This window comes from Lactuca saligna, chromosome 1 (genome assembly GCF_052625555.1).
Source record: "Lactuca saligna cultivar CGN05327 chromosome 1, ASM5262555v1, whole genome shotgun sequence".
Lineage (NCBI taxonomy): Eukaryota > Viridiplantae > Streptophyta > Magnoliopsida > Asterales > Asteraceae > Lactuca > Lactuca saligna.
In genome coordinates this window covers 52399767-52424003 of record NC_136417.1, presented here as the reverse complement: position 1 = coordinate 52424003, position 24237 = coordinate 52399767, and the positions used below count along the sequence as shown (strand labels likewise).

The following is a 24237-nucleotide window of genomic DNA, read 5'->3' as shown; positions in this document are numbered from 1 at the left end:
TTTAAACTTGGAAGCCTATTATGGTCCTCATTGGGCTGTATGCCCTATAACTTGGAGATTTATTAATAAGTATTTTGTTTTACTTGGTAGCACTCCCATTTAACTGGAGTCAAAGAAACAACTCAACAAGTCACTATTTCTCTTTTATCCGTTAAGGTTTGAGTATAAATCAATGAAAAGAGTTTGTGCTGAATTGTCATTGTCGAGTACACTCTTTGATGAATTACAAGTTCCATATTTCACACCAATATATCTTAAATGTCGAGTATATTCTTTGATGGATGATACTTGGTAGTACCAGTACCGACATACCGAATCCTGAATTTTGTGTATTTAGAGTACCAAGTATCGTCCCATATTTTTTTAAATTCGGTACAGTTTGATACCGGTTTCGGTACATTATCGATACGATATCGGGATTTTGAAAAAACTGTTCATCCCTAAGTCTTTAATAATCCAACCAATTGCAAACACATCACTAACCTATTATGCTTTGTTTTGAACTACTAAAAGATTGCAACAATAAAGTCCCTCTTAAAGTGCAACCATTTTATAATTAGCCCGATTAATAATAACAACCAATAAAATCCGAAATCTGATCGGATCGACCAATAAGCTATCCATCCTAAGACAATATACATCAACCTAGAAAGAATAAAAGTATAATGAACAAATTGATATAAAAGAAATTGGGCCGATAAGTATAAGATTCCGGGCTTTCGGCCCCATAATATAATTTCGAGTGAAGAGTGAATACCTCCGCAACCCAGGCCCAATTAGGGTTTCGCCTCCATATTAAGTTCATTTGGATAGCTCGGCCGCTGTTTCCCTTTGAACTTCTTCGGCACTGCTGCTACCCTGATAGGGTTCTAACAGAAGGTAAAGATCTTCCTTAGCCTCTCAGTTTCATTCTGTCCTGTTATTTGCATCTTGATCTTATCATAACCGTTTAATCGATTTTGTATGCTCCATTTCTTTGTACATTTGGAGCAGACGACGATAAATGTTATGTAGTATTCGATTGATGAACGGTTTAGGTTTTTTTTTTTTTTTTTTTTTTTTTTTATGTATGTATGTAGTATACGATTGATTATGAAATTGATAGTTTATACTATGTTTTATGTCTATGCAGAAGTGAAGTTTAAGGCAGCAACAGTTAACAACCATGAGGTATGTGTGTAGATTCAGCCATTTGAGTTTTTCCTTTTCTCAAAAACTTTTTACCTTCTATGCGACTCATGCTATTCAGAGATTTTAACATTTGTTGCGAGTTTTTAATAATCGAATCGAATTTTTATTTGCTTAATCAAGATTATGTTTACTTTCTGTATGTTCAATGAACTTTTAATTTAACAATTCCAATAGACGTGTAGTATTCTCTATCCACAGGTGATTTATAGTGTTGCTCTTCAAATTGAAACTATTTTCTCTCTGTTTCTATGCCGATTCTTATAAATGCGCATCATTTTAAAACTAATTCACATATATTTCAGCTGATTCACAACTAATTCAACAACTAATATCTCAATATCTGATTTCACAGTAAGCTTCAGAGTGAAGCCCTAAGAGAAGCGATTACTCAAATCACCACAGATGCAAAAGAGAAGAAGCGTAATTTCACTGAAACCATTGAACTCCAAATTGGACTCAAGAACTACGACCCACAAAAGGACAAACGTTTCAGTGGAACAGTGAAATTGCCTCACATTCCTAGGCCTAAATTGAAAGTATGCATGCTTGGAGATGCCCAACATGTTGAAGAGGTATAAGCTTTCTCATTGTCATGAAGGATTCATCTCTTTGAAATCTCAATTAACATGTTCTTGAATACTTGTATAGGCTCAAAAGATTGGGCTTGAATACATGGATGTTGAAGGTCTCAAGAAGCTGAACAAGAACAAGAAGCTTGTGAAAAAGCTTGCAAAAAAGCACCAAGCTTTTTTAGCTTCTGAATCTGTCATTAAGCAGATTCCTCGTTTGTTAGGCCCTGGTCTTAACAAAGCAGGTAGAGTTTTTATAAACATAGTTTTGAATTCTTTATAACATATGAATCTTTTTTATTTACTTATATTTGTATATATTAAAATTCAGGAAAATTCCCAACACTTGTTTCTCATCAAGAATCCCTTGAAGCAAAAGTTAATGAAACAAAAGCAACTGTGAAATTTCAATTGAAGAAGGTTTTGTGTATGGGAGTTGCTGTTGGAAACTGCAGCATGGAAGAGAAGCAGATTTTCCAGAATGTTCAAATGAGTGTTAACTTTCTTGTTTCATTGTTGAAGAAGAATTGGCAAAATGTGAGTTTTCTTTTTTAATAGTTTAAATTTTAAAAAAAAAAGTTTTTGAGACTAATTGTTGTTGTTTGGATGATTGATAACAGGTGAGGTGTTTGTATTTGAAGACAACAATGGGAAAGCCCGTGCGTATTTTTTAGGTTGTTTTTTTGGGATTTGTTTTTGTTTGGAGACAAATATTAGTGAGAATTGAGTACTTGGAAGCAGTTATTGCTTTGTGTTTTTTTTGGTTTTGTTGGATGTTTAATTTTTAATTGTATTGGATTTTGGTAATGAGGCTTATGTTTTTAATATGGTCTACTTATTGGTAAAGTTAAGATGAAGTAGCTTATTTTAAAGTGTTTATTTAACTTGATAAACAGAATCGAAATTTGTGAAATTTAAAAAAGGTGAAAAGACATAAAATCTAAAAGCTTTCAGAAACTAAACAATATGGAATTACTTTTGCATTACCATGATTTTTGTTTAAGACTCAAGCTGGAAATGGACACAAATTAATTTGGGATGCTGTTTTCTATTTTTTTTATTCTTTTTTGGATGTTTTTAAATTCTATTATTCTAATTTCTTTTATTTTTTTTTATTTATGTCATATTTATAAAAAACATACAAATTAATAAAACATGATTTCATTAAAATAGTAAAGTAAAAATACCATACAAACCAAAAGAAAAACATTACAAAGCCAAAAAAATATGTTGACCATACAAACCAAAAGAACATTACAAAGCCAAAAAAATATGTTGACCAAAATACATACGATAGTCCTAAAAACACATGATCTGAGAAACTATTCATCGTCAAGTATTTGATATCAGTATTTGCCTTTATCCTTCGTGTCATTTCAGCTCGTTTTGGTGATATATTTTCTCTGTTTGTCGTAAGAATTATCAAATCCTTCGATATACGATCTTGCTCGGCTTTTTGACGAAAGAACTCAAAATGCTGCCGTTGCAATTCATATCTTTTATTTGTGATTTCCGTGTGGACGTCGATTTTTTTTTTCATTTCCTCATGCTCTCATTGGTGCACTTCCGACTAATTTGAGTCCATTTGCCAGTAAGCATATCATGGTTTCGATATGTGTCATTCTTGTTCAAAATTGTACGGAATTTAACAATTACGGCTTCCCAAAAGACAACTCTCCTCATATCGTTCCTCAAAGTTGGTTGTTTTGAAGTCAGACACCAAGCCACCACCAACGCATGCTCTTCCTCCGGTGTCCACCATGTTGGATGTGATTCTGTTTGCTCTGCTCCGCCTTGACCACGACCTCTTACCCTTTCTTTTTTGATCTCCTTTTTTTCCCGATGCTTTATGACTACCCACGACTTGTGTCTCGACAACCGTTTATTGCGTGGGTGGGGGTTGTGTGATTTTTTGTCGCATGAAACCGAATGTGTTAAAAAGGTTTTGTTGAATGTTTGCATTTTGTCGCATAAAAGGCGAGGTAGAGAATTGTAGTGTGGGTGAGACGAGATTGAAAAAATTGTTGAAATATGAAAGTTGTGGTGAGTTTTGCGAGTTGAGAAGGTTCATGTAGCCCTCGTATCCCGCAAAATCTTTTGGAGTGGATGTTTTTATGTTTGGAGGAGGAGTATTCAGGTTTTGATCCATAGTGAGTTTTTGTGTTTGGTTGATTTTTGTATTTGTGTTTTTGAATGATAAAAGAAATAGAGATAGATATAAAGAAATAGAAGTGTAGGTAAAAAGAATGAGGTATATATTTATTTATATAGTTTAAAAAAAATTAATTAGTAATATGTTTTTTGAATTTACCGTTTTAAACGGGTTAAATATATCAGCGTTCGAAAAATTACATGTTACCATCCATTACCATGACAACGCGTCATCACGTAACAACTAATAATGGGAGGGATGGGACGGTGTGTTCGCGTTATGGCGCCGTTATGAGACTGCCAAATCAACATAACGCCGTATGGCGTTGCCAAAATCTGGCGGTCTTAGAATAAAGCTCTAAAGATGTTATTTATTTAATTGGAAAATTTTCTTTAGAACCCATAAGATAAAATCTAGTTTATATTGTATTTAAATGTTTATAATAATGTAGGAGAAATGTTTCTTTGTAACAATCGGTGTAACTTTATATTATTATATATTTTATAACATTAATATTATAAACCTAAGTACAGTTTACTGTTTTCATTTTTCTTCTTATATGAACGTCAAGTTTTAATGAAATTTTCAGTTATGCGTTAAAACTATTGCGCATCTAAATGATACTTCTACATATCGACGGGTTTTCCAAAACTTAATATTATAATACAAATAAAAAAGTATTTTAAAAAATAAATCAAATTTCTTGTAAGAGTTGTATTCGCCTGTGAAAACCATGGTTATTTTTAGCATTTTTGAAATTCTTTTATTTTATCTATGATGAAAATTCATGTAAAGGAAAGACCAGTTATTTTAATAAATTTCTTTACATATTAATTGAGTGAGAAAGAAGGTGGCTTTGTTACGAATAGACGAAATGAAGAATACCTATTAGTCATGGCTAAGAGCCACTCAATCATTTGTAGAATTGTAGGGCCTCTTTTTAGCTCTAAAAACCTCTTATGTGACCAATTTAGACTTTGGGTCTTTAGTGCTTCCAATTGAAATATTTTAGTAAACGTATATTAATAATAATTAGCTCTATAAAGCATGTTATTAGATAATAAATGAAAAATAGTTAGGACCTAAAATCAAAGCTCGATTACAATGATACTAATATACAAAAGTACAACAACAAAAACCTTTTAACAAAAAATGTTACATTTTTGTGGAACAATATAACTGTTGTATGAAAAGAAAAAGCACACTTACAAAGATTAATAAGAGCATAAATGATCCGAGTTTAAGGCTATATAGATATTTATTATACTAAGTACATAATGTTGAACAAGAAGTATAATATAACAAAAGATAGCCTTGTACGAATCCAACTGTAGTCACGAGCTTAATGTGATCGACTACTAAATATTACTTTATTTATTAGCAATTCTTTTTCTCTAAACAAATTATTCCTTATTGAATGGAGACAAACAAAAACCTTGGAGTTTGTGGTAAATACCGTAAATTGCAATAAAATACATGACAGTTGACAATAATTCATATAACCCCCTAAAGTCTATACAAAATAAACAAGCAACACTAAACATTATTTATTTAACAAATCTTCTCCGGTTCGAATCGTAGTTTACAAATGTTCAAACTAGACCTAAAATCAAAATATCTACTTCGAGGGTAACTCATTCGTTAATATATGAGCACATTGGTGAGAAGACGCAACATCTAGAACTCTAATTTGGCAAAGATCATACATGTAAATTTAAAAACAAATAATAAATTGTACCACTTGAACTTCCAACATGTCGGACCAAACCAACCTCGGGTCCATCACATGGGGGATAAATCATGGAGCACTAGTGTTAGAAAAACAATGTTTGAACCTTGAACTCCTATATGAAATTTTGCACCTCGACTACTAGGTTCCTATCATTTGGGTTACAATCTACATCACAAAAGAATATCGTTGCATGAGACAAATGACAATGAAGTTAAAAAAGAAGATTATGAAACCAAACAACCTCTACAACGACAATAACAACATCACAACATTCAAATTTGACACCGAAACAAGTGACAACTTGTTATCATCAAGAAAGACACAATAAACATATATAGATCGATGTGTTTCATGACATCCCACTAACTTTATGTCGATGTAAGAGACCAAACGAAATACCAATGATGGATGAAGTTGAAGACAATGCTTGAGAGTGCCTTGAAGATAGTAAATGATGCATTTTAGCACATTCATATAGTGCTTACGAGGATCATGCATATAGACGCAAGCTTGGTAGACCACATAAGTTATTTCAGGATGAGGAAAGTTCGGTTCGAATAGGAACACCAAATGGGATACAATAAAGAGTTGTATTTGAAAGTAGTTTACTGTTAGAAGGAAATGTGAATTTTATGTCTGTATGTGTTACGAGGATTGCATGAGAGCATATTCAAATGTTTTTGTAGTGCCATAAAGCACATACTAAGAAAGAAAGAGTCTAGAATTTGAGCGAGGTCATAATTCCGTTAAAATACAAGAGATGACATAAGTTAATACTTGTAAATTTGATTGAAAGGAAGGAGATGAAAACTTAATCATGGTGAATGATGCAATAAGAATAATGTCATTAACATGAAGAAGTAGATAGATAATGTCATGCCTGTAATGAAACATGAAGATGGAAGTATCGAATTTGTTACTATGGAAATGTAAGGAAGAAAGATAAATAACAAACCAGTGATACTAAGCACAAGATGCTTGTTTGAGGCAATAAAAATCCTTTTTAAGTTGACTAACATGTTTTAGAAAAGAGGAATGAACATAAATTAGACATTGTTGATCATGTAAATATTCATGAATGCATTTTTAACATCATGCTACCATATCAGCCAGTAATGAGAGACAATAAAAAAGAACTGATACTCGAAACGGTTTGCCTAACATTAATCTGAGTGTTTTGGACTTATCGAAATTCATTGGTCTTCAGAAACGAGAAGTTTAGAAAAGATATGACATTTGAGTCTGAAAAGTTTACAATGTCAAAACACTCTCACAGGCCACATTGGAGATTCGATGTACCATCATCGAGTAACTTAGGTTGTATTTGACGCGTCACAACTAACTTATTTTTCGAGTTTTTTTTTTTTTTTTTTTTTTTTTTTTTTTTTTTTATGTTTTCAGGTTTGGTAAGCCAAAAAGTAGCTTATAAGCTAACTTTTTGAAAAGCTACTTAAATTAGCTTTTTAGGAGCTTTTTAAATTTTTTTCATATACACCCTTTAATTAATTATAAAAACACATACTCTTACATCATTTTATGTAATTTTATATATTTTAGTTATCTTTTCAGCTAGTTTTATTTGAAAACTTGTTATTTTTACCAAATGTTATTTTTTATCAGTTTATTTAACAGTTAGCTTTTCAGCTAACAACTACCTTTTCAGCCAGTACGTTAAACATAATCTTAGTATTAATATGAAATATAATTGAATAATTTATTTGGAAACTTGTTTTTGTTATATATTTTAAAGGGAAAAACAAAACTTATATTTGTATAAAGTATAAACAAAGATTTAACTCTTTCATAATTAAAAAAAAAAAAAAAAAAAAAGAAGCGGCGAGTTTGTCTGTGCAGTTAGGGTATCATTTGGTTTAACTCAATTCTTCGTCTCTCTATAGATGCCAAACGCCACCTTCCAAGTTCCAACCCCCTTCTCCTCTCTATAAATAAACCCTCCTTCTCAATTTTTCATAAACCTCGATTCCTCCGCTTCATTGCATTTCTCTCCCGTAAGTAACTTCAAATCCTGTTTTTCTCTGATCTGTTCTTCTTATGCTATTTTTATTTTCGTCCAGAGATCTTCATAGTTAATGCCGTAGTTTTCTGTATTATCTGTATCTGTTCATGTCCTTATGGTTGGTAATTCATTCATGTGTGCTCTAAATCTTAGATTTAAGTTGATATCGTCATGAGATTATCATCTGAGTTTGATTAGATCTGTTTCAGCGGTGTTCCTTTTCGAATCGCGTGTACTGTAGCTTATTGCGTCTATTGATACTTCGACATATATCGAGAACAAATTGAACTTGATTTGATTCAGCTTCTAACTTTGGAAGTAGAAATTTACAAAATTTACAAAATTGGGGAAAACTTTTTGTTTGCGATGAGAGCTTACATGCATGAGAAATTACTTGTTGAAATCTATAAAGGATTGCGAAATTTACATAGATCATGTCTCTGATACATTCAATTGTTATCATTTACATAGCGAATTGAAGCCCTAACTTTCGAATGTTTTTCAGGTCACAAAATGTCGGCCATCAGACTTACTACCCCAACCACCATCATAACCACACCGAAAACCTCCACCACTCCCAGCGCTTTCCTAAAATCCCCCTCCACTCTTCCATCAATCAAGAGCGTCTCAAAAGCTTTTGGCTTGAAATCAGGGTCGTCTTTCAGGACAACAGCCATGGCGACATACAAAGTCAAGCTAGTTGGACCAGATGGAGAAGAGAATGAATTTGAAGCACCTGATGATTGTTACATTCTTGATTCAGCTGAAAACGCTGGAATTGAACTGCCATATTCTTGCAGAGCTGGAGCGTGTTCAACCTGTGCTGGAAAGATGGCTACTGGATGTGTTGACCAGTCTGATGGGTCTTTTCTTGATGATAATCAAATGAAAGAGGGATACTTGTTGACTTGTATTTCTTACCCTACTTCTGATTGTGTGATTCATACACACAAAGAAGGTGATCTTTATTGAGTTTGGTATGTTTTTCTGATTATGTTGGTTCTTGTTTATTATCTGGATTTTGAATTGTTTGTGGTAGAAGGTTTTGAAACTTTGTTGTCTAGAATTGGATGTGTTTTATGATGCGGAATGTTAGTTTTTGTTGTTAGTAATAAGTGATTAAGTGAAATTAAAACTCGTTTCTGATATTGAATTAAGGTAAAGAAATATTTTCTTAACGCATATCTATTCTTAATATTCCAATAAGGCACCTTAATGGTTATGGAATAATAACATCAGTTCCATCTTCTTAAAGTTTATAAAGTTCAAAGTTGAATAAACAAATTGTAAGTAACAATAAATATGGTGTTATGTTATTCCTAAACGTTGAAACTGTGTAAAAATGGCGATGAATTTGAGCAATTTTACATTGAATTTCATGTAAAACTGAAATTTGGTGTTGATTTCACTAGTTGAGATACCTAAGCAACAAGTGCGACGTGAAAGCGCAAGAAGAATCCAAATTGAGTCATTGTAAGTTTAGCTTGGTGTTTGAGCGGATTGAAATTGCTTTCGGTTTTAAATACTGGTTTTTTTCCCTTCAAAAAGTTGATTTTTGGGTAGTAGAAAAAAATCATTTCCATCAATTAGTTATTTAATTTGTTGTTGATATAATGTTTTGGAGGTTTTACAAGAAATGTTTTGATGGTTAAACAATCTAGAATGCAAAGAAATTTTTTAATGAAGTTCTAAATGTTTTTTTTTTTGAATGGAAAAATCTCGATTATTTAACATTTTTTTCCAAAAGAGCACTTGATCATGTGATAATCTCACAACTTCGGTTTTTGATTGGTAGTCAAACACGGTTGTATACACAGGATATGGATGTGTTTCCTAATCCAACAGATCATATTTATCATATCTGGTTTTGTCTAATCAGTTAAATTCGATTTTTGGGTTGGATCAAATTTTTGGCCCGAATATGATTCTTTTGTGCATCCCTATATGAGATGTTACTACAATGTAGGATAAGTGTATATTAAACTCAACACCTTGGGATGAAGAATTATCCTAAATTGGTTACAGATAACTAATTTGAATGATATATCATTGTGCCCAAACTTTGTTGTGTGTGCTTGTTATGTTATATGATGAAGGTATTGATTCCATTGAACATATTTTTGTTTCTTGTTCTTTAGCATGTCAATTATGGTGTCAAATTAGCATCTAATAAGAAATTAAATAGCCAAACTTACTATAGCTAAGTGATGGTTTATGTGGGTGGATCAAACTCAACTAAAGATTGAACAAAGATAATTCTTGATGATATTTTTCTTACTGTTTTTTGGGTCTTACAATTTATCGGAATGCTTGCGTCTTTGACACCACTAAGCCGAGACCTAATGATTTATATGATAAGTTGTTTTTCAATCGTTTTCTTTATGGCTTTGCATAGGTTGCTTAAGGGAAAATCAGGCAGTGTTTGTTTTTTGCAAAAAACTATTTTTAAGTATTTATGTCTACGGGTGAGAAGACATTTACGTCTGCAGAGTTTTGAAGTCTATTTGCTTTTTAGAAGACGACAGACATCTACAGATGTCAAAAGGGAAAATATCATATTAACCCAACGAACTTGTTACTTTTGTTTTAAAATTGTACATTTTGAAATATAAAGTGATTGGTTTAAATGGTCCCTAGTAAATCTGTATTGTAATGGGAGCCACAAGGAAGACGCACCACAAAGACACCGCCTCCGCACAACTACAAGAACTGCCGGTGCCGCCTTCTGCTACCTCTTTCTTCTATCTCATTCGACTATTCTATCTACCTGCAAGGTTTCTTCCTTATCTGTCGCACAAAAGGGTTTTCTTGTTTGCAATTCCAATCGTGAAGTGTGGTTTAACATTTGGGATAAGCTCCGGAAGTCTCTGTTCTCAAATGTATTTCATTGATCTTTCCTAGAAATGGTTTTAAAAATTTGATTTGTGTGAATTCAGAGTTACGTGAACTGAATCGTATCTCACATCCTTTTATATGTTGAATTCCTTGAATTCTCTAGTAATTCCATTATTTTCCACTTAATTACAATATTTGTGCAGAAGTAGACGAGATCACGTCAGTATTCGTCATCATATCACAAAATAGATCATCCATTTCTGAACTACGAGTTTAATGTTGTCAATGTTTAGTTATTTTAATTGTTTTGAAGTTGAACCCGCCTAATAATTTTTCTCAAAATGCCTAGAATCGACATAAATGCTCCAAATTGCTCATATGCCAAGCTCCCTTTTAAATGTTGTTAGCAATTTAATGGTGTACCCTTGTACTAGGGTTTCCAGATGAACAAGCTATGGTGGAGGAAGCAGAAAAAATATCGGATAGCTTTTCAAGTTGCTTTTGGTTGGAACTGCACAATTGGTGAATACAATATCTTTCTATACTTAGTTATCCAAATTGTTCTTAAAATGATTCGTCAATTACTTTAGGCAAGATTTCAAAAATGGATTTTTTAGGTGATAATCTGATACACAGTTAGTGTCATTTCTAGGTGCGAGTTCCAACGATGTTGGGTTTTGCAGAAGGTTTCAGTAGAGAAAAAAGCTTGGGAGGTTGAGAAAAGGTGATTGTGTCTGCAAAAGATTACACCACCAACAATATTGTTGAAGGGAAGGATACTGCTATTGGAAAAATGGAGAAGATGCGGTTGAAATTTAATTTTCTTATATGTGGAAAATGATATGGCTTACATTTTACCGGGTTACCCGATCATTTCTTCAATAATGACTTTTTAAAACCATTGATAATCTACTTCATTCCCCTTATGTACAAAAAAATAAATTTGATAACTTTTTAAAACAAAAGCGATAAGTTCGTTGGGCTAATATGATATTTTCACATCTCAAAATGTATGCACGTTAAAAGGCCTGAAAAAATGTCTGCGGCCGAAAATACCTTTCTTGCAGATCTATTCTAAACAAAATAATAAATAAATAAATTATTAAATAATTATTTTGAGTTTTAGGTCACACCTCTTTTTTTCTATAAAAACACCGAAAATCACCGGCTCTCCTCTGTAGCGAACATCCCCTCGACCAGTGCCATCGTCGTCGACGCCTCCCTCACCCGAGTCCTTGTCGTTGCAAACCGCTACTGCCATTGTTGGAATCTACTGCTCTTTCATTTGTCGGAATTTGCTTTGCTTCTATCTGCCTTTGTCGAAGCTACTTCTACCAGGTAAGGTCTTGAATTTTGTCTTGCTAGAAGTTTCTTGTTCCTTAATGAAATCGATGAACTCGAATTACATAAATTGTTTTGTTACATTTTGTCATTCTTGGGATTTATGTTTCATACCTAGTTCATACCGAGACAACATGGGGTTGAATTTGATTTTTTCCAGAATTTTATTACATAGGTTTGCTTTTTTGTGATACTATTATCTATGAACTTTTCCGGCCTCCATGAAGATGATTTTGAATTTTTTATTTGTTATGGAAGATTTATGAAATTGAAACTTGGAGGGTGCTTATTTCTGAATTTATGCTTTTATTTCTGAATTCCAACCTCAATAAAACTATTGTTAAATTTCTGACATGTGGTATTTCAGTGGACCGTGAATATATCTCCGTTACGAGATGAAATTGCTGAACAATTCGATCCAAAATATGAAATGAATTACTTTAAATAAATTTGTTATTGTAAAACTAAAATATTACGGTGGTATTGATTTTATTCCAGTTTTGTAAGATCAATTAGTTAAATTTCGGTGTTGAAAAATATTTTAAGTTTATAAACTCAGTTTATTTAAATTTCAGTTTATTTTTATCAGCTAACGGATATTAAAAAAACAAACAATCATCTTTTTGTAGACTGCAAATGTTTGTCCACCTCTTCTACTAGTTTGCAGATATGGCCATAGACTGCAAAAGTTTTAGTTCTGAAAAACAAACAACGCCTTAGATTAGGGATGTTATTCAGGTTGGAACCGAAGCGAACTGGTCTAATAACACGAAATCCAAATAAGGCTAAATGGAAGAACTGAAACTCAAACATATTAACCTAATACATGTTTGCTCGGTTCGGGTATTAATCGGTCCGAATAGGTTATTATCCGAATAAATTTCACAACATGACTAACAATCTAATATAACTGAAAAGAACCAAATAAACCATATTATTATTCCATAACCCGAATAACATTTACAATATGATTATAAACACTGCATTTTTTATTACTTTCTAGCTTATGATTCCATAACAAACTTTTAAATAAACAAATTTGTTGATTGAAAATAATGAATGTACATGTAATTGTTCAAAAGTGCAAAAAATGTCCATATTTGTGTAGTAAACATGCACAGTAAGAATAAATATATAATTGTAGACTTATAGGTAAACACAGATTATATATTTGGTATGTTTTTGAGATATAAGAATGTAAAATACAAACACTAAAATCATACAAATTGGGCAAATAATGAAGACGCTATAAGAGTTCAAAGTCGCCTAAATTTCTACAAACATGTTGAATAGAAAACAAATCTTCAATACCCTATGTTTAGGGGTATGTATCTTATTGAATATATAACTAAAAATAACATATAACTACGTAAACAATAGTTTAAACTGTGAACCACAAGCTGGAAAAAAATCAGGCAAATTGGACAAATAACGAAGATGCCATGACAGTTCAAAATTGTCTAAATTTCTGCAAACATGCTGAAATTTTCGGTCGGGTATTTGGAACCGATTATGCTTTTATTTGGGTAACCTAAACCGAAAAACCCGATAACCAAATAAGCGTAATATAGATACTCGAAACCCGAACCAAAATGCTTATTCTGACATAATTCGGTTCACTTCATATTTTCGGTAAAAAAAAGCTCATCTCTACCTTAGATTGAATCGAATGACTTAAATTTCCATACAAACTATTTCCGTAATGTAATTTGTCTAATATCCATGTTAATTACTTTGCAAAAAAATTAAAGGGAATATATATATATATATATATATATATATATATATATATATATATATATATATATATATATTCCTATTTATTGCATTCCATTGATTTTTTGTTTTTTTGTTTTTTTATTTTTATTTTTGTCTTTTTATTGTCTTTTATTATTATTATTATTATTATTATTATTATTATTATTATTATTATATCTTCTTTTAATATTATTTTTATAAAATACAACCAATATTTATTTAATTCATGATTTAATTGCATTTTTTTCAAGTAATAAAGAATATTTATAAATATGAAAGTATTAGAATACCACCTAAAAATATAGTACATAATAAATATATGGTTTTTATTTGAAGTTTTCTATATCATAATAAGCTTTCAGTGAAAAAGAACAAGGGCTTATTTTGTAATTATTTAAAATACATTATATAATTTAACAATACAAAGAAGAAGGGATTATTTATTTATAATATTTACAAACAAAAAAAAAAAAAAAACTTAAGCTAATGAAAAAGAAGAAGGGAAGTATTAATTTTATCCTTATTCAAAATTTGGGGATTATATAGTAATTAATAAAAGTGATGAATAATTATTTAATATATCTTAATGTAATAAAAAAAAAACTAATTTAATAAACAAATCTAAAATAACAGGTGGCTGGGATCTTGGAATGATTGATATGAAGAGAAGTATAATTGATCAAAAAAAATTATTGGTTTATTTGATTATCAAATAAATAAATTTGATTTAATCGTTTAAATAAGAGATAGAATAGAAATAAAGCGCGAATAATAGCACCTAAAAAGAAATTATCGCGTTTATTATTATTATTATTATTATTATTATTATTATAAGCAGCAAATGAGATATCGCGTTTATTCTAAAACAAAAAATTAACAAAAATGATTACGTAATGTGTTAGCTCCATATACTTGTATTCAAATCGACACATGTCTCTTACTATCAACACGTGTCATCACGTTTTCAATCGACATGTTTTCGTCATCACCACCTTGCCTTGTCATTACTCCAAATGGCAAAATGCGTAACGACATTCACATGTGGTTGTTGAGTTGTTCATGACTATGCTCATCTATACGTAAAATTTATAAAAAAATGTCATCGAAGATTTTATTTTTTCAGTTCAACCATACAATTAGGCGATACGACGTACCTCTACTTATTATATATATGGTGTGCTGAGGTGGCCTCCAGTCCTACAATTTTACTACTACACTCTCAAAACACTCCGTATTTTTAACATTAGATTCAAACAATTTGTTTAAGGGAAAATGACTTAAAAGCCCAACAAAGTTTTCAAACCGTTTAAAAAACCCCAATCATATTTTGTCTGTTCAAAAAAACCCAACAAACTTAACATTTTATCTAAAAAGCCCAACTAAGTTACACTTTCTCGAAAGTCAAATAAGAGAAACAGATGACGTGGCTTATTACCGTATCGGAAAAATGACTTGTTAGACTAACGAAGTTTACAAAACGTTTAAAAAACTTCAATCATGTTTTGACTGTTCAAAAAAAAACCCAATGAACTTAAACAAAACAAAATTGGAATTTTCTGAACGGTTTGAAACTTTGTTGGACTTTTTAGACAAAAGGTTAAGTTCGTTGAGTTTTTTTGAACAGACAAAACATGATTGTGATTTTTTGAATGGTTTGAAAACTTCGTTAGGCTTTTAAATCATTTTCCCTTTGTTTAATTACAATCTACTCGTTATCCATATCTAACACACCTCGTGGTTCTAAAGAACTTTAGAGTAACGACCATGTTATATTATATTAACATAAACGGTAGAACACAAGTATGCTGTTTCGATAGTCTGACACCCAAATCCTGTAATATAAATCACCCCATGCATAGGTGCATACTAATTTATTGGGTGGAACCAACCATATTTTTCTTCTCCACGAAACCTATTTCACCCGAGAGCAAAACAAACCACAAGGCGGCGATGATAAAGGAACCATACCCGAAACCCAAAACCCAAGCCGAAGCATCCAAAACGAAACAAAAGTCCAAAAAGTTCACACCAAAAATCTTATTCGTCCAACGATCCCTCAAACATGGAGGAAGATGCCGCATTGTCAACACCATACATACGAGGATCCTGTAACAAGTAGCATGCAAAAGTAGAAGTGTTTGTGGGACCGCGTTATGGAGTAAAAGAAACATTTTTTTATTTATATCAACTTATCAATTTTTTTCTAATAGGTATTATAAATCGGTAAATAACATTAATGTAAAAACCAAATTCAATTTATAAATTAACTAAACTATAATATTAAAATATTAAATTTTATTTATATTTATAAAATTACGATTTTAAGTTTTTAACATATTATAGTTAATTTATTAGTTTAAATATGTTGTCATATGTGAGTATATGCAAAATAATCAAATTATTAATTTCAATATAATGTTAAATGATGAACTTAAATTCAGTTAAGCTTGAAAAAAATTAGACTATTTTATAAATAGATAAAAAAAATTATAAATTATAGTGTTAAACCTAAATTGTAATTCTTAATTAACAAAAAAACCATGAAACTATAAGAATTTTCAAATAAATAGCTTAAAAATAACTTACAATAAGAATAGTTAAATGATTACAATCAAAGAAACCACAAATATTCATCAAATAAACTTTTAAAAAGTTAAATTTATGAAACTAAAATAATTAAGAATTTCAAAATACGTTACTTTAAATAACTTATAACAACAATAGTTAAAAGTAATATTATATACAAAAATTATATTGTTACCTATAAAAAATAATAATTTTTGATGCTTTAAATAATTATAATGATAGAAATTAAAATTTTAAGCAAATAAACTTTTTAAAATTAATTAAACATAACAAGAATTATAAATATCATTAAGTCATACATTATATTTCTTTTTATTCATAAATAACCCGCAAATAGAAACCATTAAGACAATTGAGATTATATAATTTTAGAAGATGTCTACATTGTCATATAATTCAAAACAAACAATGTTTATACCTACTTTTAAGAGCTAACAAAAACGTCATTGATATATTTAAAAAACATATATTTATAAAGATTTCAAATATATTATTGTATCTGTCGCAACGTATGATTATTTGCCTAGTTATACAATATAATAAGGTTGGAGTGTTAGCACGCACGTTTCCACATATAATTTTTTAAAGCCATGTACGATTTTTTGAAGCCAAATAAGATGAATGAAGTGGTAGCATCAAGGTTGTAAAAAGGTAGGGAGTGATGGTTGTTATTTTATTAGGGGTTATTTTGAAAAAAAAATAATAATAATAAAAACAACCATTCAAAACAAGAATCTCCCATTTCTCTCGCATTTCTCATCTCGGTATCAGATTGGCGAGGTATCCCTAGGGGTATCACAAAGTGAGAGGTGGTTTAGTGAATCCTTAGTTGTAATATCCCGATGTTCAGGTACTTCTAAATTCATCCCTATAATTCTATTTCATGTCAAGTTAGTCCCTAGGTCCAAGAATTATGCTTTGAAGCACTAGTGGTAATTTCGTAATTTGGTTAAGATGAGTACGCAAAGTGTACATGTGTGTACGTTGAGCGTACTAGGACACGCCCTAGTACGCTGGGCGTACACTTATGTACGCGTGGCATACTAATATCAAGAGGAAACCCTAATTTTTACGGTTTGAGTGGTATTTAAGCAACATTATGGCTCATTTCTCCCCACCTTTTCGACCTCCACATTCTTTGAAATGTTTTTGCAAACCCTAGCCCCCTTAGTGTGTGTCTTGAGCTTAAGAGTGTGTTTTTGGTGTGTTAAAGGAACAAGAAGTTGCATCAAGGAGCCTTGAAGTGGAAGCAAGCTTGTGGATCTGGGATCTTTGCCTTCTTGAGAAGCCCCAGAAGGTATAAAGTCTATACCTTGATGTCTTGGTTGTTAGATCCAATTTTGGGTGTTTTATGTTGCTTTTATTGCCCCAAAGGTCCTATTTTGTCCATGGTTGGTTATTGTCGTTTTGAGCTATCCTTCCAGACCCTAGAAGGGGTCCTAAGCCATAAAAATTAGGTCCCAATTGCTAGAATTGTTTCATGAATCTTGTAAAAGATCTTAATGGATTAAGACCTTGTATTAAGCACTTTGTGGACTTGTAAATTCATAAATTTGGAAATTTTATGACTCTAAGGTGCATTTGGATTGTAGATCTAAAGTATGGGCTTGAGTGCTTAAGCCATTAAGCACTTAATGAAGTTTTATGGGTTGCGAGGTTACGCCTCGTGTAAGTGGGAGTATGCCCACGTGCTCGGTTAACCACCCCGATAATGGTCTTCTACGATGCTTCGCGTACGCTAAGCGTACCTCCAGAGTACCCCCCACGTACTCTCATGGGTCATCCTTGTTGAGTTGACTCGACTGGGTTGACTTGGTTGACTTAGTGAGTCTGACCAAGTTTAATCTTGAGGGTATTTTGGGATTTTATTGGAATCAATCATTTGGTGGAAACAAGTATCATTTAGAGAGATGAGATTCAGATTCGAGCCTCGTCAGCGTTGTTCAGTTTGCGAGGTGAGTTTTTCTCACTGTACTTGTTGGTCGAAGGCACCAACTCCGACCAATTGGATCGACATCTTGTTTTTCATGCTATCGTACATAAATGTTCTGTTAGATCGATATCCTGGTATATAGGATGATGTTGTGCTTAGTGATTTGTATATCTATTTGACTGGCTGCAGACTATTATATTTGATATATGTGTAAATGTTTGGTCGGTGGTTGAGGCTTCATTGCTTTGTGAGTAAGCCTACAGGCCAAGGAAAACCAACCAGTTGGTTAAATGGGCCCGACGGTATTCCATCCCAATGATGATTGGACCCATAGTCTGTTGGCATTCCAACTCGATGGTGGAGGGGCCTCGGGTATTCCAACCCGATAGTTGATTGGACCCATAGTATGTTGGCATTCCAACCCAATGGTTGAGGGGCCTGGGGTATTCCAACCCGATGGTTGATTGGACCCATAATATGATGTTATTGTATATGTGTTATTTGTTTTTGTGTTGGTACTTTGGGGGAACTCACTAAGCTTTGGGCTTACAGATGATCGCGAGAAGGCGAAGGCATGATCGTACACATCCTTGTGTTTTGTTTTATGATTTTGGGAAAACTATGATATTAAAAATGTTTTGAAAACTACTTTGTAAACAATGATGATTTATGGATTGGTTTTAAAAGTTCAAAATTTTCATGAAATTTATGGATGTTACAAGTTGGTATCAGAGCCTTGGTTTGAGTGAATTGGAGGAACACTAATGTGAATCTAGTCTCAAACTAAGGAAAAAGGTTTTAAAACAATTTAAAAATGGTTTTCAAAACAATCATAGAGGATGCGATGTGTACGATCAAACGGAGCCAATAAGTAGACCCCATATTACCACACACTTAATTGAGGTTATATTGTGATATGTTAAAACAACGTGCTAGTAATAGGATAGGGATATTCAGGAACTGCATGATAGAATTGCCTGATTTATGATGCCTTATCTCTTGTAGAGTACTTGATTGAATGTTGTATGAATCTTTCACGTGTGAACTAGCTATTAAGTGAATACGCTAAGTCACATGCTAAATGGTTTAAATGATCTTAGGATAATGGATTTGGTCCTACTCGCAGCTCTTGTCTGAGTCCAACCGTTGTAGGATTGAATTTTTTATTCTAAGATTGTTTAAATTGTGTGGTATGTGATTATATTCATGTGATAGTTATCTGGCACCAATGAAGGGTTGTGTGGTAGTTAGTGGAAGGATAGGTTGTATGGGGGCAGCCGACCAGTCTTAAGATGTGTAGTTTCCCTTTAGGGTGTGAGGATTTCGTGTGTGCACATGATAGTATGTATTATTAGGGTTGTTGTGATGATCCTTAAGACAAATACGGGCATGTGTGGAAGGTAGTATGGGCCCCTTGCTACTGAAAGCATAGGAGCCGTACGTGTAACAAGGAAATCACAACCCCTAGGGCTTTGTTGGGAGTTGGTTCCCTTGATGATATGTGTGTTATTTGATATCTCCATGGTATATTTTCAGTATGGTGACTACAATACGGTTTGAGGTTGGATCCGGGTCAGGATCGGGAGCTAGCAGTCGAGGTGGGCCAGCAGTGTCAGAGGACCGTATCAGAGAGATTATCCATGAGGAGGTTGTGTCTATTGTTTGGGGGAAGATACCTGAGCTTTTTGGGTCTCTCAAGATCGTGGTGATGGAGTTCTTTGATGATAGATATGCAATCATTGTTGAGATTGCTGCTGCTGCAGCCTCCGCAACCGTTGCAACTGCAGGGGTCGGTACGGGTCAAGTTTTTCAGTATCGGGAATTCGATAACACGAAGCCCCCATTTTTTGATGTAGCTCAGGACCCGATTATAGCTGTGAGATGGTTATCTGATGTTGGGGGATGCTTTTTCACCTGCTCTTGTCTGATGTTGAGGTCCGAAGCGAATGATTGGTGGAGACTTGCTACTAGTTCGTTTTCTTTTGAGCAGAGAGCTACTATTTCTTGGGAGCAGTTCTTGGAGATGTTCCACTCCAGATATGTGCTGCTGGTAGAGCGTGATAGATTGGCGCAGGAGTATTTGGATTTGAGGCAGGGTATGGAGTCGGTGACGGAGATCACCAAGATGTGCACGGAGATGGCCATGTTTTGTCCTGAGTTTTTCGCCTCTGAGCATGCTCATATGACCCGTTACTTGAGCATGCTCAAGACGGTGATTGGAAAGTTTGTATCCAACAAATAAATGGTTCTTTTTTGGAGTTGCAGGAGGCCTCCAGGCGGCGTGAGATTGAGAGTGAGTTGCAGGCGATGGAGCAGAGACCGGCCTTGACACATTCGCAGCCTGCACCGATACAGTTTAGGAACGTTGATTCTAGGTCGGGGAGTCAGAGGGGCTGCACTTGTGGGAAGTGCGGTAAGGTGCATGATGGAGCTTGTCAATCTTCTTCGGGTGCCACAAATGTGGCAAGTAGGGTCACATTGCGAAGGACCATCGGTAGCCGGATCCAGCTCCAAGCACCAAGCTTTGTTATCATTATGATCAGATGGGCCATATGAAGGCTCAATGTCCCTTGATTGCTGTGAAGCCAACGTAGGCTCCAGTGCCGACTACTTTGAGGATCACTGATGAGAGTCAGGGTATGGTGGAGCCCCCGAGGCCCCGAGGTCGTGCTTTCTAGCTCACTGTCGAGGAGGCCAGAGCAGTTGTAGATGTTGTGAATGGTATGTCTCTATCCATTATCTTGTTGATTATTTTTTGTGTTATGCTTATATATGTGCCTCTATTAAGTACATTCCTAATGAATTCTTTGCCTGATCTTGTGTTGTTCGACTCGGGTGCGAGTCCGTCCTTTGTATCTCTTTTGTTCAACAGGGAGTTTGATATGCCTATTGGGGAGTTAGAGTGTCCGTTGCGGGTTCTATCGCAAACAAACACGGGGTTTCTGCATCATCGGTGTATCAGGGTTGTGTATTGGAAATCTTCGGGGTGCCTTATCCGATCGATTTGATCCTTATTCCCATGGGGGATGTTTGCGTGATTGTGGGTATGGATTGGCTGAGTCGGTTTGGTGCCATGATTGATTATGAGGGCCAACACGTGGTAGTTCGAACTGCAAGTAGGGAGAACTGGTCATCAATAGAGAGGGCACCAGGATGGGATTAGAGTTTTGTTCAGTGGTCAGGGTTCATCAATACATTCAGTATGGGTGTGTGGGCTACTTGGCTTATGTGGTGGATATGCGTGTTGGGGATTAGATTTTAGTGTCAGAGGTCCCGGTTGTCAAGGAGTTTGCATATGTATTTTCGAAGGAGTTTCCCGGTGTGCCTCCCGAGAGGCAGGTCGAGTTTAGGATCGACCTTGTGCCAAGTGCGTTTCCGATTGCCAAGGCGCCATACCACTTGGCACCGCGCGAGATGCAGGAGTTGTTGTGACATCTCCTAATTTCACGGCCAGATAGACCGATTTTTTTATGCTTTGTTTTAAAATCTGAGTAATCGTTTAAAGAAAACTGTTGCGGAATTTGTTCCAAAAACAAAATGTGATAAGAATTTATCAAAGCATTTCTTTAAAGAAATGCATTTTTCATTAAATAACAAAATCTTGGGATGTCATGTTCCGATACAGACCGAAAGCATAAACAGTATAAAATAGACCTTACAACTGTTATTTATAACTACTGATCTATAATCCAAATATCTCTCGTCAAGTCCACCAACTTTTACTCTTGTGCCATTACCTCTAATGCAAAGAAAACTGAGTGGGTCAGGCATGGGAGCATGGTGAGCATATATGGTTTTCAATCCACGATAATATAATTATTATATTCAATCATCATTCCCATTATCTTCTTTATTTCTTAAGGTTTTACCCTAAGAATCGACTATCCTTCCTTCATTCGTTCCTAAGGATTGATCCTAACAATCGACTATCCTTCCTTCATTCATTCCTAAGGATTGACCTAAGGAATTGGAACAAAGTCCATTGACGCCCGAGGTTCCTATAACAAACACTAAATCCATAGATGCCAAGGTTCATATATACAATACTAAATCCATAGCTACCAACGTTCATCTGCACTATACTAAATCTATAGCTACCAACATTCATCTACACTGTACTAAATCCATAGCTACCATCGTTTTATTACGAGGCACTAAATCTATAGCTGCCAGGGTTATTTAGAGTACACCGGTGAACATCAAGTCCACAACACCTACAAGTTGCAAGCTTGCTAGTGTTCCACAGGATTGTCTAGAATAGTCCGTGGTTGTCATCCCTACTCTGCTGAATGACGGGGCCATCGTTTGGGTAAAGGTTTCACTCATTTTCCACCTTCCACCCTCATCTCATGATCTATATCATCTTTTGTCTCATTCTCAAACTAATTTTTCATCACACACCAACTATTTCATCTACCTATGTTCTACCCAACATATTTGTAGATATAAATTACATATATAGTTTAAATCATATACAAACCGGTATAAAACATTCACCCAACATCCACCTCAAATAAACAAACAATATATAAACACATAACACGTATTTCATAGCAAATACTTCATATTTATCCGTTAGAAGAAAGTAACTACACACTCACTTGGTTAGACGATGCTCGGACAACACTACGACTCTTCAAGTAGAAGTTCTTCAATGAAACCGGGATAGCTTCACACATCGGGCTTCTCGTTGGAAAAGTTTCAGCTTGAAACTCTTTTCTCCTCTGGATCTTCGGGGCTTTGGGACTTGCTTCGGGTGTCGGGATGATACCGGGGCTTCAGGGGTGCTTCAAAAGGGCTAGAGAGGGTATCAGGAGTAAGAGAGTGAAGGAATTAGCAACTATGGCCGGTTGCCCTTCGATTTCTATTTATATGGCCATTTTTCTGGATTCACGTCGTGAAACTCAAATATTCATGTCGTGAGTTTAGTAGTCATCAGGTGCGTCATCGCGACTTGCGTCTGTCAGGCTCCAAAAGTCATAAATACTGAATTCACGTAGTGAACACTATGTTCACGTCATGAACTCTAACACAGTGTTGGGGTTCGCGTCCCGAACTTCAGAAATTCACAACTTTCGCATACGAGCTCCATTTTTGAAGTTCATTTTTTACACGCGTAGGTAAAAACAAGATCTACAACTTTCGTTTAGATTTCTTCAGCTAAGTTTGACTTTAATTTTTATTATATTTTTTTAGTAGGCCGGGACAGGAAAACTCCGTTATAAACTCATAACTTCTTCATCCGACGTCTGTTTTGTCTGTCTTTTTACCGTTGAACTACTATCGACGAGATCTTCGATTCTCGTTTAGATTGTTTCGGTTAGAAATCCTTCGATCTCATATTCGAACTTGGGGTGCATACTGCTAAGCTGAAACTTAGAAAAATCATAAGTTCCTCATACGAAGTTAGATTTGGACGTTCTTTTTATGTACGCTCTCGATTTAACGTATTCTACGACTTTCATTTAGATCGATAATGCCAAATATCTCTCTAACGTAAATTCACTATTTATGCCGCGCTGTGTCATGCCGAGTCTATCGCAAAACTTCGACAGGTCATAACTTCTTCGTTATAACTCGGATTTCAGCGTTCTTTATATGTACGGAATCCTTGTAACATGTAATAAAACTTAGTTAAGATTAATGCTTCTAAATAATCTTCCATAAAAAAGTCATTTTTGGCGCTCATTGTCTCTAAATTGGCTAGCCTTGATCTACGGGCATTACAGTTGTCATCTGAGCTGCAGGAGCTGCTAGGCAAGCAGTTCATTAGGCCGAGCAGTTCTCCGTGGAGACCGTTGATATTGTTTGAATAGAAGAAGGATGTTTCACACCGGATATGCATTGATTACCGAGAGTTGAACAAGTTAACGATGAAGAACCGTTATCCCCTTCTGTGGATTGATGATCTCTTCGATCAGTTGCTATTAGGAGTGTCAAGCCCAGCAAATAAACGGGTACGATATACTCCAAAAATAACACTACTATATTGCACCAAAAGGTAGTACAAGGCAAGAAGGGTCGATCCACAGAGACACGGGACAATCAGTGTATACCTCTTGTACTATGGTTGCCAACACTAAAGAGGGGGGTTTTCAATGCAATGATTAAAAAAAACAATTA

At 34.1% G+C, this 24237-nt stretch overlaps 1 protein-coding gene, 1 long non-coding RNA gene and 1 pseudogene across 3 annotated transcripts; all 3 read left to right on the top strand.

The window, feature by feature from the left end:
- Positions 1-768: 768 nt before the first annotated feature.
- On the top strand, positions 769-2585 carry LOC145036183 (large ribosomal subunit protein uL1z). Its single transcript, XM_078984649.1, has 6 exons — positions 769-879; positions 1133-1170; positions 1544-1763; positions 1840-2005; positions 2092-2297; positions 2381-2585. The coding sequence occupies exons 2-6, from the start codon at positions 1166-1168 to the stop codon at positions 2432-2434; spliced, it is 651 nt and encodes a 216-aa protein (XP_078840775.1). The 5' UTR covers positions 769-879; positions 1133-1165; the 3' UTR covers positions 2435-2585.
- A 4942-nt stretch (positions 2586-7527) lies between these two features.
- On the top strand, positions 7528-8809 carry LOC145036176 (ferredoxin, root R-B1 pseudogene; annotated as a pseudogene). The gene is made up of 2 exons (XR_013678433.1): positions 7528-7653; positions 8167-8809. The product of XR_013678433.1 is annotated as a ferredoxin, root R-B1 pseudogene (transcript).
- Positions 8810-9399: 590 nt separating this feature from the next.
- On the top strand, positions 9400-11397 carry LOC144998215 (uncharacterized). Its single transcript, XR_013660199.1, has 2 exons — positions 9400-11018; positions 11149-11397. It is a non-coding gene; the product is annotated as an uncharacterized LOC144998215 (long non-coding RNA).
- The last annotated feature ends 12840 nt before the right edge of the window (positions 11398-24237 follow it).